Source organism: Heterodontus francisci, chromosome 17 (assembly GCF_036365525.1).
Source record: "Heterodontus francisci isolate sHetFra1 chromosome 17, sHetFra1.hap1, whole genome shotgun sequence".
NCBI classification, from domain to species: domain Eukaryota; kingdom Metazoa; phylum Chordata; class Chondrichthyes; order Heterodontiformes; family Heterodontidae; genus Heterodontus; species Heterodontus francisci.
Window position 1 is genome coordinate 71,070,783 of NC_090387.1, and position 12,570 is coordinate 71,083,352.

Below are 12,570 nucleotides of genomic sequence, written 5' to 3' on the forward strand. Positions count from 1 at the left end.
GGCCATTTCAGAGGGCATGTGAGAGTTAACCACATTACTGTGGGTCTGGAGTCACATGTAGGCCAGACAAGGTAAGGACAGCAGATTTCCTTCCTTAAAGGACATTAGTGAACCGGATGGGTTTTTACAACAATCGACAATGGTTTCATGGCTATCATTAGACTGGCTTTTAATTCAAGATTTATTAATTAAATTCAAATTCCACCGTCTGCTGTGGTGGGATTCGAACCCATGTCCCCAGAGAAATACCCTGGGTCTCTGGGTTACTAGTCCAGTGATAATACCACTATGCCACCGCCTACCACCTGTGTAGTTAAGTTTTGGAATGCACTGCCTGATATTTACAGGTTCAACAGTAGCTTTCAAAGGGGAATTGGATAAATACTTGAAGGACAAAAAAATTGCAGCGATATGGGGAAAGAATGGAACTAATTGGATTGCCCCTTGAAAGAGCCGTTGCACACTCGACGTGCTGAATGGCCTCCTTCTGTGCTCTACTAATCTTTGATTCTTCTAGTCTATAATCAGAGTATCTAATACACATTATTTTAAATGTAGGCTTCTCTAACTGGGTATCCAGCACAAATGATACAAAATCCTCCTTTCCAGCAAGCTAATGGGAACCTATGTCATACAACTCTTCTTCAATTCCCTGAAGCTGACTTTCATTATCCAAAAATTAACCAAGGACAGGAACTGGCAAAAGTCAAAATCCTACCCTCGTTAGCTCATACAGTGAGAACAGTGACTGATTGAATCCCAGATTCACATAAAACATGCGAATGAGAAGGTTTATTCTTTCCATAGATCATATGCAATTTGAATTTTAGTGGCAATCAGTCCAGTATTACAATCTGCATTATTAAAGCTTGACCAACTGTATTCCACAGTCACTTAAACCATGTGAGTTTCAGAGTATCCAGCAAACTGCTTTGTCCAAAAATCAGTTGATTTATCTGCTCTACTAGAAGGGGTAGTAGGGGAGATCACACCATCTCCAGACCCACTTGAAGCTCATTAACCTTCTCAGGATATTTCATAGAACTAGAAATCATAACATTTAGATTATTTGTGGCCTTTCAGCGTTTTAACAATTTGGCTTAGGTCTCCTTTCAATTTTTTTCTCCAAGTTAAAATAACAGCAATTTTTTAGCCTCCCCCTCATATTCATAATATTGAATCCCAAAAATATCTTTTGTTTCTCTCTGAACACTCTCCACTACACAAATGCCTAATGCGTAGAGGGATGTGGATTTGGCACAAAGCCAAGAAGAGTAATAAAGCAGGTCCAAAAAGCTCTTGAACACTGACATAGACAACAAGGCAAGCCAGTTGGGCTTTTTCTCACTCTTGCTAATATGTTCTAATGAACTTTCATGTTGAAATCAGCTCTCCTGCTGTGCATCACTTATGTACTGGCGCATCACATTGTTTATCACCTGTTCATAATTCTTCATATTGAAAAGTGATGTCTAATTTTACTTCATTACTATTCACAATGTGATCACATTTTTGCTACATAAACAAATATTACTATGTGTCCTCCTGCAGGAACCATTATTCATAATGTGCTTATGAAATACATTCAAACCAGAGGCCTGATTGTTTTCATGGCATAGAACTCACTATAGAAATTATTTACAGTGGATCAGAGGCTGTTCTAACTCCAGAGACATCTCTTTGCCATTCTCCCCCAACAGTTTCACTACTTTCACAATGCTGCTCTCTCAAATTGGAACCAGTTTAACCTCTTAAAACTCATTGCGGGGGGGAGGGGGGGGGGGGGGGATGGTGGTTAATAATGACTGCGTGTGAAAGAGGCGATAGTGAATCTCCAGCTGTAAGCCTGTTTTAAAGCACTTAGGCTTATCGTTCATTTTGACCCGCAAGTTACAATGCAACAAATTAATAACTTAATCAAAAGGTTGTTATTCTTAATGAGGTTATGGTTTATTTGTACCCATGATTACAGAAAATGATTACAGATTGAGAAAGAAAATAATAATTTTTTAAAAATTGCGTTGTTACTATATGCCCAGCAAATAAATGCGTCAACAATATCTGGCATCAAACTGCTTGAATATGTTTCCAGTAAGCTTAATCATACAATCATCCAAACTGGTCAGCTCCTGTTGATTGCAGATTCTGCTTCTGACACTCAGTTGGGATCCCGCCTGTTGACTGCAACTCTCCTTCCTTCCTCTTTGATTGCAGTAAAGGTCTCCGACGTGTTCAACCTTTTATACCCCTTTTCAGGGGATGGACCTGGGTTACTATGTTGACAGGCCATACTGTCCTATGAAGCTTCTCTGAAAAACACAATGCCCAATTCTATTGAGCTCTTTGTTTAAACCATAGGGTTTGAACCTGCCCAGAAAGTTGTCCATCTTTCTTTAGCTATCTTTCAATAAATTTCCAAGATGTGAAGCCCCTTGTAGTCAACCTTCCAGATAAAGATGTTTGTAAAATTGCTAGAACACTAGGCCCCGTCTTATCTAATTTGGACAGCCTCTAAAATCTATCCAAATACCATGTCTCTCCTTCCCCCACACCATCTTTGTTTCTTTCTGATAGCCTTTGTTTAGTTTCACTGCCTTACCACAGCTCAGCAAGTTTAATTTTAAAAGACTGAAAAACAAGCATTGCTTCCATTAGCACGGTTCCCAAGGCATGCTTGTTGAACGTCAGGCTAAAAATTATCAATTTTCTTCATTTTCTTATACCAGCCCACATTATATCGCTCATGATTATTATTTCCATTGAAGTCAAAATTACCCCCCAATGAGTCCCAGTTTGGAAGCATTAGGCATTAAATGTACAAAAGTGCTCATCCCAGACAAACTCCATTCCAGTAGGAGATGTAACACAGCACACTTCATAATTGGCAGACAAAAATGGCCAAAATAAAAGATCAAATGGGTACCAGAAAAAGATTTTTACAAGGTTGTGGAAGCAGTAGAGAACACAGGAGAAAAGTCCTTTCAGGTTACATCTTCTTTGGATCTATTGAAGGTTGACCATGTACAATTTGTCCCATCGTAAACTCTACCTTGCTTAATAGGCTGAGAAGCTCCAAAAGGATCTCTCTGATGCCCAAAACAGTACAATGAAATTTCAGCATGTTCATCCAAGTTGTTTAACATGAATCCATTTTTGGACGAGTCACAATTAAAAGAGGCAAGAATTCTTTACACTTGATTCTTTTTTCAAAAAAAGAAAGCCTGTGAATGGGAACGAAAGAAAGCAGCAAAGGAACAGAGTTGAAAAGCTGCAGAGACAGGAGTTCAGCCAGCGTTTGGTTAAGCTGTGTCTGACTTGTACGGAATCTATCACCCATCTTTAAATCGCAAAACAAAGCTATTAAGAAATTTGCCAAGTTAAGATATCTGTTTGCATAATATGAAATGTACTCTCTAGATCTGAACGTCTATCTCCAGGCATGTTATCTGAAGGCCTTCTGACCACAGATACACTTGCTTTCCTTTCTCCCTTCCTCCTGAAGATAGTCAACAGGTGATCATGAGACAAATGTGGACACGAGGTGGACAGTAGGCAAGTAAAATTCCTCACGAACAGCATGAGCAGGACATCACCCCATAAAATGTGCAAATGCATTGTCACCATTCTCTTGACCAGGACACACATCACACTGCACTGAATAACCAGTTCGCAATTGGGGGCGCTGCTTCGATTAGCTCAGTTAGCTGGATGCCTAGGGATGGCTTTTATTTTCCCGCTGCCGCTCCTGGCAGCAGGCAAATAAATGGCGCGCTGCCGTACCGCCACGATCTAGCGCTTGACGGCTCATTATAATATGCAGGGTGGCGACACCCCCCAATCATGCAGCGGGTCTGCCTCGGCGACACTATCAACGTCATCGCCTGTTTCTGCGCAGGTGCTGGCACATTTTTAAAGGGCTGCCAGGCCTGCCTTGACTGACCAAAGTTGCCCCCATTCCCCCACCAACTTCAACAAAAATAAAGTTTGACACCACCACCCCCCCAACTACAGTAGAAAATCCCCGATTACCACTTTTCCATCCCAACTGACCTAAGTGCAGAGTTCAACCCTTCCCGCCCCCCTCTCACCACACTCTCAATTCAGAGTTGACCCCTCCCACCCCCCCACCCCATTACAAATGCAGACCTCCCCGCTTCCCTATTTCAGTGGTGTCAGCTTTCCCTTGATGGGAAATTGAAGGCGCAGGAGTGCCACATGTTGTTCAGAAGATCAGTAACTGCCTCTAACATCGCTCCGGCTTCCATTTAAATGTATTTAATTGGTGATTTGAATATTGAAATTTGGGTCCTGCCGCAGAGTGGTGGATGTGCCACCACAGAGCTTCCCCGCCGCTGGGAAGATCGGGCTCACCATTCCTGGCACCGGGCTCCATGGTGGGCTGCTGCTGCTCTGATCTTCCAGGCGCCCCCCCCCCATCACGGAGCCCGTGTCGGGAGCTCACAAAATCCAGCCCCTAGAGTGCGGTGCAGAAAGGCGCCAACAGCAAGGGCCCAATCCCCATACAGGCTGTGGTAGTTTATGGATGCCTGCCACCTCGCCTTCCCCCACACTTGAGGAATGGTGGCCCTCAAGCTATACATGATCAACTGTCTCTCTCTAATGGAGAGAAATGCCTATGGTCCTTTGGGACTACGGTTAGAACAACAACCAGTTAGAGATAGGGATCTTTAGCAGGAGCTGTTGCCCCCTGATAACCCATGCATGATAGATATTGAGTCTTGGATAGGTGGAAAGATCAACACAGTAGCAGCTTGTATGGTGCCAATTACTTGATGTCCATTCAAGGTCTAAGCTATACAGCTGGCTAACTCATCATTAACTGCTTTATTGAGACCCTTATGGGCAAAGCAGTCTACTGGACTTCCTTTCCAGGGTACTCAGTGACAGGTGGGTCGAGGTCAGCGCCTTTGTCCCTCCCTCACAGCTGTTTCCTTTTTCCTGTCTAGGCCAATGAATGAGGAATAGCCATTTAGTAGAGGGAGCATGGGGAAGCAGCTGGCATCCACAGTAAAAGCATTCAAGCAAGAGTTTGGGGGAGTGGGGGCGGGGATATTTAAAAAAAAATCTTTCCCTGTAAATCAGCACGAGATAAAGATATAGCTCTCACATCATATGAAGTTTCTATTATGTATCAATGGGGATGTTGAACAGGAAGTTCCCAAACACAAGGTTTAGGAAATTACACATGAATTTGTTCATTTCTCTGCTGCTCTAGATGTAAATTTCTTGTTTGGTTGTTTCTTTGACACTCTTGGTGAAAGACTGGTCTTGAATCCTCACCTGCAGGCGCCCTTTTTTATTGTAGATCTTTTTGCCAGTCAACTTTTGCCTTTCAGCTATACGGCAAACTGCTAAACCAGCTTGCATTCTTTCATGATATCCATTTAATTTAAGGCACCGGTAACAAAATTTATATCTGCAATTGGGACACGATACTGCTGGGCAGCCTCCCAGGCAATGTTCTGCTAGTGCTTCACAGTTGGGGCAGGCCCGTACTTTGGGACATTCATACACTGCACTAGCCTGGTCTTCGATTGTACCACAACCCAGAAGCAGAGCTGTCAGATTGCAGGATTCGTTACCACAGCTATCATTCTGCAAATCAGCATTCTTCCACTCCCTCAGACAGTCCCAGCAGAACTGAAAGGCTTTCTTTGATCGCTCTGAGCAAGGCGGGCACTGAACAGACAGCTGCTCCAGATCCATTCTCTGTACAAAGAGACCGCAGTTTGGACACTAAGGGACAAAATGAGAAAAGGTATTAGTGGTATAACTGTATCTATTTATGTTAGAATGTGAATGATGGGAACGTGAGTTTAGAACCGAAAAATGGAGAACTGTACCATTTATATTTTGGCTTGACATCTCCTATTTCATCACACAGAACTACTACAAATTAGCCTGTTCCCGATTTTGCCGTGTTTGTTTGAAGATGTCTCTGCCACTGTGTTAATTATTAATAAGAACATGGAACAGGAGTCGGCCATTCAGCCCTTTGAACTTGCTCAGCCATTGAACTAGGTCATGGCTGATCTGTAGCTCAGCTCCATCTATTCACCTCAGCTCCATATCCTTAGATATGCTTATGAACAAAATATATCAATCTCAGTCTTGAATACACCAATTGTCCCAGCATCCACAGCCTTTTGAAGAGAGTATTTCAATTTCCTATTCACATTAGAACAGTTTGACATTCTCTAACACTTCCAAAAGCTCATGTGCTTAAAATTCAACATGTTACTTAATGTCTTCCTTTGACCTTTTGCCAGTGTTTAATTTTTTCTTTTGCAGATCTTGTGACCAAAGCTGGTCACAGTTCAAATATGCTCTCCTCATTCTTTTATAGTCAGCCTAACTTATTTGAATCTCTTGGCATTTCTCTTTCTACCAAACATCTCATCACCTTAGTCATTGCTTGTATACAATGTGCACACTCAATTTCAATTTTTTTTTAAACATCCAGGGAATTTGAAACCTGTAAGAGCACATGATTATATGAGGGACAGGAGGCAAGGGGCTGAAGATTTCTGGAAATAGGTCACAAGTGCCACACGATGAGCTGTTTATTTTTATTAATCGCCAGTCTCTTTTATTTCCTATTAATAGCTGCAAAGGACTACGATGCTTATTCAATGTTTTAAAATGTTTTTATTCAGTTTACATTGTTACAATTTAACGCAGAGGTCATCTGACAGGCCTCTGCACAGTTTCCAGTTTTTGTTGAAGCTGGAACTGAAGCATGAGGTCACAGAGTAAAGGCCTGCTACCCGGCCCAATCCCGACGGGACCTGCGACATGTGTCAGGCTCAGATCGGGCTCGATCGGACACACTCTCTCACCACTTTAATGTTAATTTACTTCTTGGTCTTTAAAAGGTGGTTTTGTTAGTTATTTTAAGCTTGTGCAGGTAAGGAACAAAGTGAAAAATGGAAGGTAGTTTTAGTTTTTAGTTTTAGAGATACAGCACTGAAACAGGCCCTTCGGCCCACCGAGTCTGTGCCGACCATCAACCACCCATTTATACTAATCCTACACTAATTCCATATTCCTACCACATCCTCACCTGTCCCTATATTTCCCTACCACCTACCTATACTAGGGGCAATTTATAATGGCCAATTAACCTATCAACCTGCAAGTCTTTGGCATGTGGGAGGAAACCGGAGCACCCGGAGGAAACCCACGCAGACACAGGGAGAACTTGCAAACTCCACACAGGCAGTACCCAGAATTGAACCCGGGTCGCTGGAGCTGTGAGGCTGCGGTGCTAACCACTGCGCCACTGTGCCGCCCTTCAGGTTAACTGACGGTCGGGTCGGGTCAGGCGCGGGGGAAAAATTGGAATGACTCGGGCTGGGTCGGGCTCGGATGGGGTTTTGTTGGGCTTGGGTCGGGTCTCATTTGCTGACCCGAGCAGGGCCTTTATCACAGAGTAGCTCTATGGCAAGTCAGGATGGTGCCATTTTTCCGGCAATTTCCCATTTTAGGTTCTGTCTCTTACCATACAGCCTGGAATCAGGTTCTCCACCCCCTACCCCATCTCACACAAAACCAGCCAGTTTACTGCATCTGCATCTCCCTCCATTTCAACTTTAGTCAGTCTCTTGCACTGTTGACCAGTCTCCCACTCGCTCTTTCCTGGTCCTGTACACTTCCTTCAGTTCTCGCCCCTCCTGAACTTTTCTACCTCTTCATCTTTACATTAACATCTTTTCCTTTTTGATGAATTTAGGGGTTCTACTGCACCTTCTTATATATTTTGCCTTTATACTAGCAAAGGCTTGGCAGCATCTCCCCTTCACTCCCGTTTAAGCTACAGTGCTGATGCCAAGTGGGAAAATATTAGAGGAGAGGAAATAACTAAAAAGGAATTAATTTACGCCAGTATGGCAACTGTGGGGCTGTATCTTTCATCACCGGGTTTGCCTTGGATATTCTCTTGGGTATAGTGGTGCTGCTCATTTCTGTAAGTGGTCTGAACAGCTTGCATTCAGGATATGCCCCTACTGTCCGATATCCAATTATATAGTAGCATAAACCAGAGAGGGAAAATATAGGATCCCCTTTGTGATCTGAATTCCATATTGTGCATTTCACACACGCCCCATGTGCCCTTCTCCAATGTTTGAACTCAAACTGAGCACCACTGTAAGAAGAAGCGAGATACGAATAATTAAATGGTTTTATTTTGCAGGCAGGAAATGAAGATACTGAGTAACAGATTCGCCTTGATTCAACTGACTGCACAAAAACAGGAAATGGGTCATACTATCCTCATTTAGTGAGCTCGCTTAGCTTTATCTGGTCAGTCTTGCTGATTCAAACTGGTTGTGGGCTTGTGTTAGTTAAATTCCTCCTTACTAGGCCCAGATTCCTCCTCAAAGCTTTGTAATTTTATCCATTGCCCACATGTCTCCTTGTCCTTTTCTTGCTTTATAGGACTGGCCAGTGAGAGGGGACTGTCCATCTACCATCTTTTCCATTCAATGATTTCCCAGTAATTATGACCAGCTCCCCTTTAAACGGGTGTGGGGTTAAGAGAAAACATGAATAGAATCCATGGACCTAGGATGAGATGACCATGTGAAGTAGGCAGCAGGCTAACATGTTCTACAAACTGGCTCAACTAGCTTTAATAAACAGCTAAAAATACTCGTTTTTTAAAAAATTAAAACTTAGTTAATAAACATGGTTTTAAAACATAGTCCAATTCTCAATCATTTATGTGAAGAAAACAAAATCAAAAATCCGAAAATACACAAGTTACCTTTCGGTACAATTCTGCCTTTTGTGTCATTATCCTGGCAAGCTTCTCTTCACAAGACCCACATTCCTCCTGTGTCAAATGGGCAAGTTGGCGCACCTCCTGCCAGGGCCACTCCTTGGCACACGTGGGGCAGTTAAACGTGAAGTGACCCTAGAGAGAACCAACTGCTGTATTACATCAGTCTGAGCATATCCAACACCCAAAAGATCAAAAATAGAAAGCTACCAGAAGACAAATTTTTGTAACTCTATTCTTCACCACTTACAATGAGATAGAAACACATCAGGGTAACATTGCAGACTCAACTAATTCAGAGTCTCACTTTTTTTCAAACATACAGAACAATGGAAACTAAGAGTGCATTACCGGCTGGAATTCAATGGAGTTGTTCAGACAATTTATGCATAGAATTTATATTAGGGGATGTAACCTAATTGAGGTATTAAGAACCCTTACATATATATAAAAAAAGCAAGATTACATGTGGCATATATCCGGCTACAGTCAATTTTGCTGCTAATATGGGATTACTAGTCTTTGCTGGGGCAATGTGAATGCATATTTGAAAGTAAGATGAATAAACGTGTTGTTAAATAGCACCCTTCATATCCTCAGGAAGTTATCAATTTTGTTGCAGCAACTGGCCTTTCTATGATGCAACACTCGGGTGGAATGCAAAAAATGCACCAAGTACAAGCAGCCAGCCAAGATACCACCAAAGCTTCAGAAGCTGAGCAAATGCCCTGCAATCCCACAGGTTGTATTTTGAAAGTACCTTCTCACGCTTACTTTGTGAGTGTGTTTATACTTAACAACTTGGCACCACACTGTGGGATAGTTTTGTAACAATGTTGCAATGATTGTAGTTATCCGACAGCTGAAGTGCATCACTAGGAATGCAATGCAAGGTTGTAAGTAATCTCAGGCATGGACTATTAATCCTCCGGGGAGAACACTTCACTGGGCATCTCAGTGGTCCTCATGGAGTTGTTGACTATCTTCCCCAACTTTGAAAACGTTGGACTGAATAAGACTAGAAACTTAACCCCTTCGCCCTCTAATCCATGCCTCTGATCTCTTCCATAATTTGGTAATTTACTCCAAGGCCATAAAAGATACCTGATTAGGATGTGGAGAAATTCACATTGGTGAAATAGGGCAAAACAGTTGTTTTCCCTTCTATCATCTACCCCCTCTAGTGTTACAGACCAACATTGCTCCCGGCATTGGAAAATAATTTTGACCTGTTGTGAACTCACCGCATCTAATAGTGTCTTACACCATTCATTCAGACCCTTGGACTTTACCATATGGCCACAGGATGCTTCCTGTCCACCTACAAAAGAGAACAGGCATATCTTGAAAGTAACAATTGGCAATTACGCCCAACGTATAGACTTGTTGGGCCAAATTACCCATTTCTGTTCTGTAAATACTTTGTAATGTGCAACGCTGATTCAGAAACTCAGTGCAAATTGACTAGATTTGACTAGATAATACCGTATGGGAGTGGCACTGGAAATGTGAGGAGGCAGTCAGATACAGAATGAGTTTGAGAAAATATGCGTGCGGGTTGCACAATGGCAGGAGGAACAGGATGCAGATGAGTGTAAAGTGCTATGCATAAGGGAGAATGAGTATTACAGATACAACAGAAATGGATTTGGAATAGTGAAGGGTGAAATTGAAAAAGAGACACAGGAATCTTAGCAGACTTGATGCTCAACATGACCTGCCAATGCAGAGCTGCAAGCAGTAAAGCCAATAGGATGCAAAATCACATAGAAAAAAAACCCTGCAGAATGCATGTCAAAACGTTATGATTCAACTGTACAGTTCTGGTCAGCAAGACACTAGAGGCATTCAAGGACTGGATCCAATGCAGAAAAGGAGCTATGAGACTGATCCCTGGTGTCAAGGTCTGGAGATATGAGGAGAGCCTGGAGAACCTGGAGCTTTTCAGTTCCTCAGGAGAAATCCAAGAGATGATCTTAAACTGGCAGACAAAATATTTCATAGAATTAAAAAGGTAGGTTTGGAATATTATTTTAAACTAAACTGAGGTGAGGTTCAAATTAATAAATTTAGAACTGATCAGAAATTTCTTCACACAAAAGGGTGATCAATGCTAGGAAAGAACTGCCAGATAGCACAGTGGAGACAAAAGCCCTGGGATTCATATAAGGAGCAAATGGGTGCTGGAATAGGGGGGCTTTGAGGTCTTTCTGGAGACTTCGGGGAGTGTTGTTAACTATTCGTGTAGCACCTCCCCACTCAAAGCAACTTAGATTTTATACATGGAGAGGGAGAGAGACAGAGAATGGAGGAAGATGGAGAGGCAATCCCTGAGGGTGATGCACTTACTGAGATCATGGTGTGAAGTAAAATCCCAGCGTTAAAAACATATTCTACAGGGCTTCCTGTGTCTGAAGCTGTGTATTCTCTACAATGAACAAAATTGATCAGTCTGATTACACACCTTTCAAACTACAGGTTGCACATCGTGTCACTATGATCTAGAATACATCACTTCGTTACTGCACTCTACTCCCTTCACAAACTCTGCAACGTACATCATGTTACCAAGCAAAAATGTCTCTTTAAATATTTCTAAAATATATATGACGGATCAGGCTGAAAGTTAGAAGTGAGTCACATCTGTTTTGGAAAACAAATTATAAAATAAGCATCATCGCCACTCATCAGAAGCTGCATGTATTCATTTTAAACCTGTTCATTTCCAGGAGGGGCATCTTTGATTAAACCCCAATCTTGTAAGTTTAATCCATAAATCTGATTGACCAGCTTGCAAACAAAAGGACAAGCGCAGAGCTTGCTACCAGATTGCCCCAATGGTTTCTCTCACTGCCAAGGACAGCCAAAACAGAATTCTTGCTCACAATTCTCTCTCTCCCCCGCCTCCCGAGCCCCAACATTAAGGCCCACTACAGCCTCCGCTCAACACAAACTCAATGTAGCTTGGTCTGGGAATTAAGCAGCATAAGGCACATCCCCATTACACGGCACTAAGTGTTCGTAAGCAAACAATGCTCCATCAGGAAAGCAGTGTACTTATCACACATCGTAATGAACTATTACTTTGATGTCAATAACCACCTTTGAAAATACACAGACATGGATGAGTTACAGGGTCTATCATGCAGTTTTTGCCATATTCCACTTTGTGAGTTGATCATTCTTGTCACTCTCATTGCAGCCAAAGTCTGTGGAGTACTTATCTCTATGCATATTACCAACTGCCACAACAAACATGCAAGATAAACCTTACAGTTAGGAACTCTGTTCTAAACCATCTGCAGAGTAGTTTTTACCTGTCTCCAAACTTGTTGCAGTGACAAACTGAAATCTTTTACAAGCTGTTTCATAAACAATGATTTCCATCCTCTTGGTATTGCTGCTGAATTGAAAATGCTGCAATTTTGTTCAGTAGTCACTGCTTCAATTTCTGGGAACTCACTTAAAATTTGCTTGCAGTTTCATTCTGACTCAATGCTCGAGATCACAATAGTTGATAAGGGGGACTTTCCACATTAAAAATAGAAACTGTTGCCTAATGTAGGATTCCAGTAAGATCATGAATAAAGTAAAATCAATAATTTCATAACATGCCATTGCACAGCTGATAGTGACTACCATTCCAAACTGTAAAACACCAAGTAATGAGTAAATCTAAATTAGGTACAACCAGAACTCACTGCCACAGAACAAACTTCCACTGACATTTATGCAAAGATTAACAAGATTATTTTAGGATCTTGGAG

The 12,570-nt window shown here is 42.1% G+C and overlaps 1 protein-coding gene across 3 annotated transcripts; it reads right to left on the minus strand.

The window, feature by feature from the left end:
- Positions 1-1,943: 1,943 nt before the first annotated feature.
- On the minus strand, positions 1,944-12,273 carry LOC137379040 (E3 ubiquitin-protein ligase DDB_G0292642-like). Of its 3 annotated transcripts, XM_068049634.1 has the most exons (6): positions 12,121-12,209; positions 11,153-11,231; positions 10,048-10,124; positions 8,789-8,938; positions 5,302-5,757; positions 1,944-2,309 (listed from the first exon to the last, which is right to left on the minus strand). In XM_068049634.1, the coding sequence occupies exons 3-6, from the start codon at positions 10,096-10,098 to the stop codon at positions 2,274-2,276; spliced, it is 693 nt and encodes a 230-aa protein (XP_067905735.1). In that variant the 5' UTR covers positions 10,099-10,124; positions 11,153-11,231; positions 12,121-12,209; the 3' UTR covers positions 1,944-2,273. The 3 variants fall into 3 exon arrangements, with proteins under 3 accessions (XP_067905735.1, XP_067905736.1, XP_067905734.1); XM_068049635.1 differs by lacking the exon at positions 11,153-11,231 and having other exon boundaries at positions 5,604-5,757; positions 12,121-12,273; XM_068049633.1 differs by lacking the exon at positions 11,153-11,231 and having other exon boundaries at positions 12,121-12,273.
- Between the last annotated feature and the right edge of the window lie 297 nt (positions 12,274-12,570).

Bases quoted from the DNA above. Each gene is read 5' to 3' on its own strand.
- LOC137379040 (XM_068049633.1), bottom strand. From the start codon at position 12,190: ATGGAAATCATTGTTTATGAAACAGCTTGTAAAAGATTTCAGTTTGTC. The intron at 8,939-10,047 runs GTGAGTTCACAA...GGTTCTCTCTAG, and splicing joins GTAAGACACTATTAGATGCG to GGTCACTTCACGTTTAACTG. The intron at 2,310-5,301 runs GTGAGGATTCAA...TGTGTTTTTCAG, and splicing joins ATAAAAAAGGGCGCCTGCAG to AGAAGCTTCATAGGACAGTA.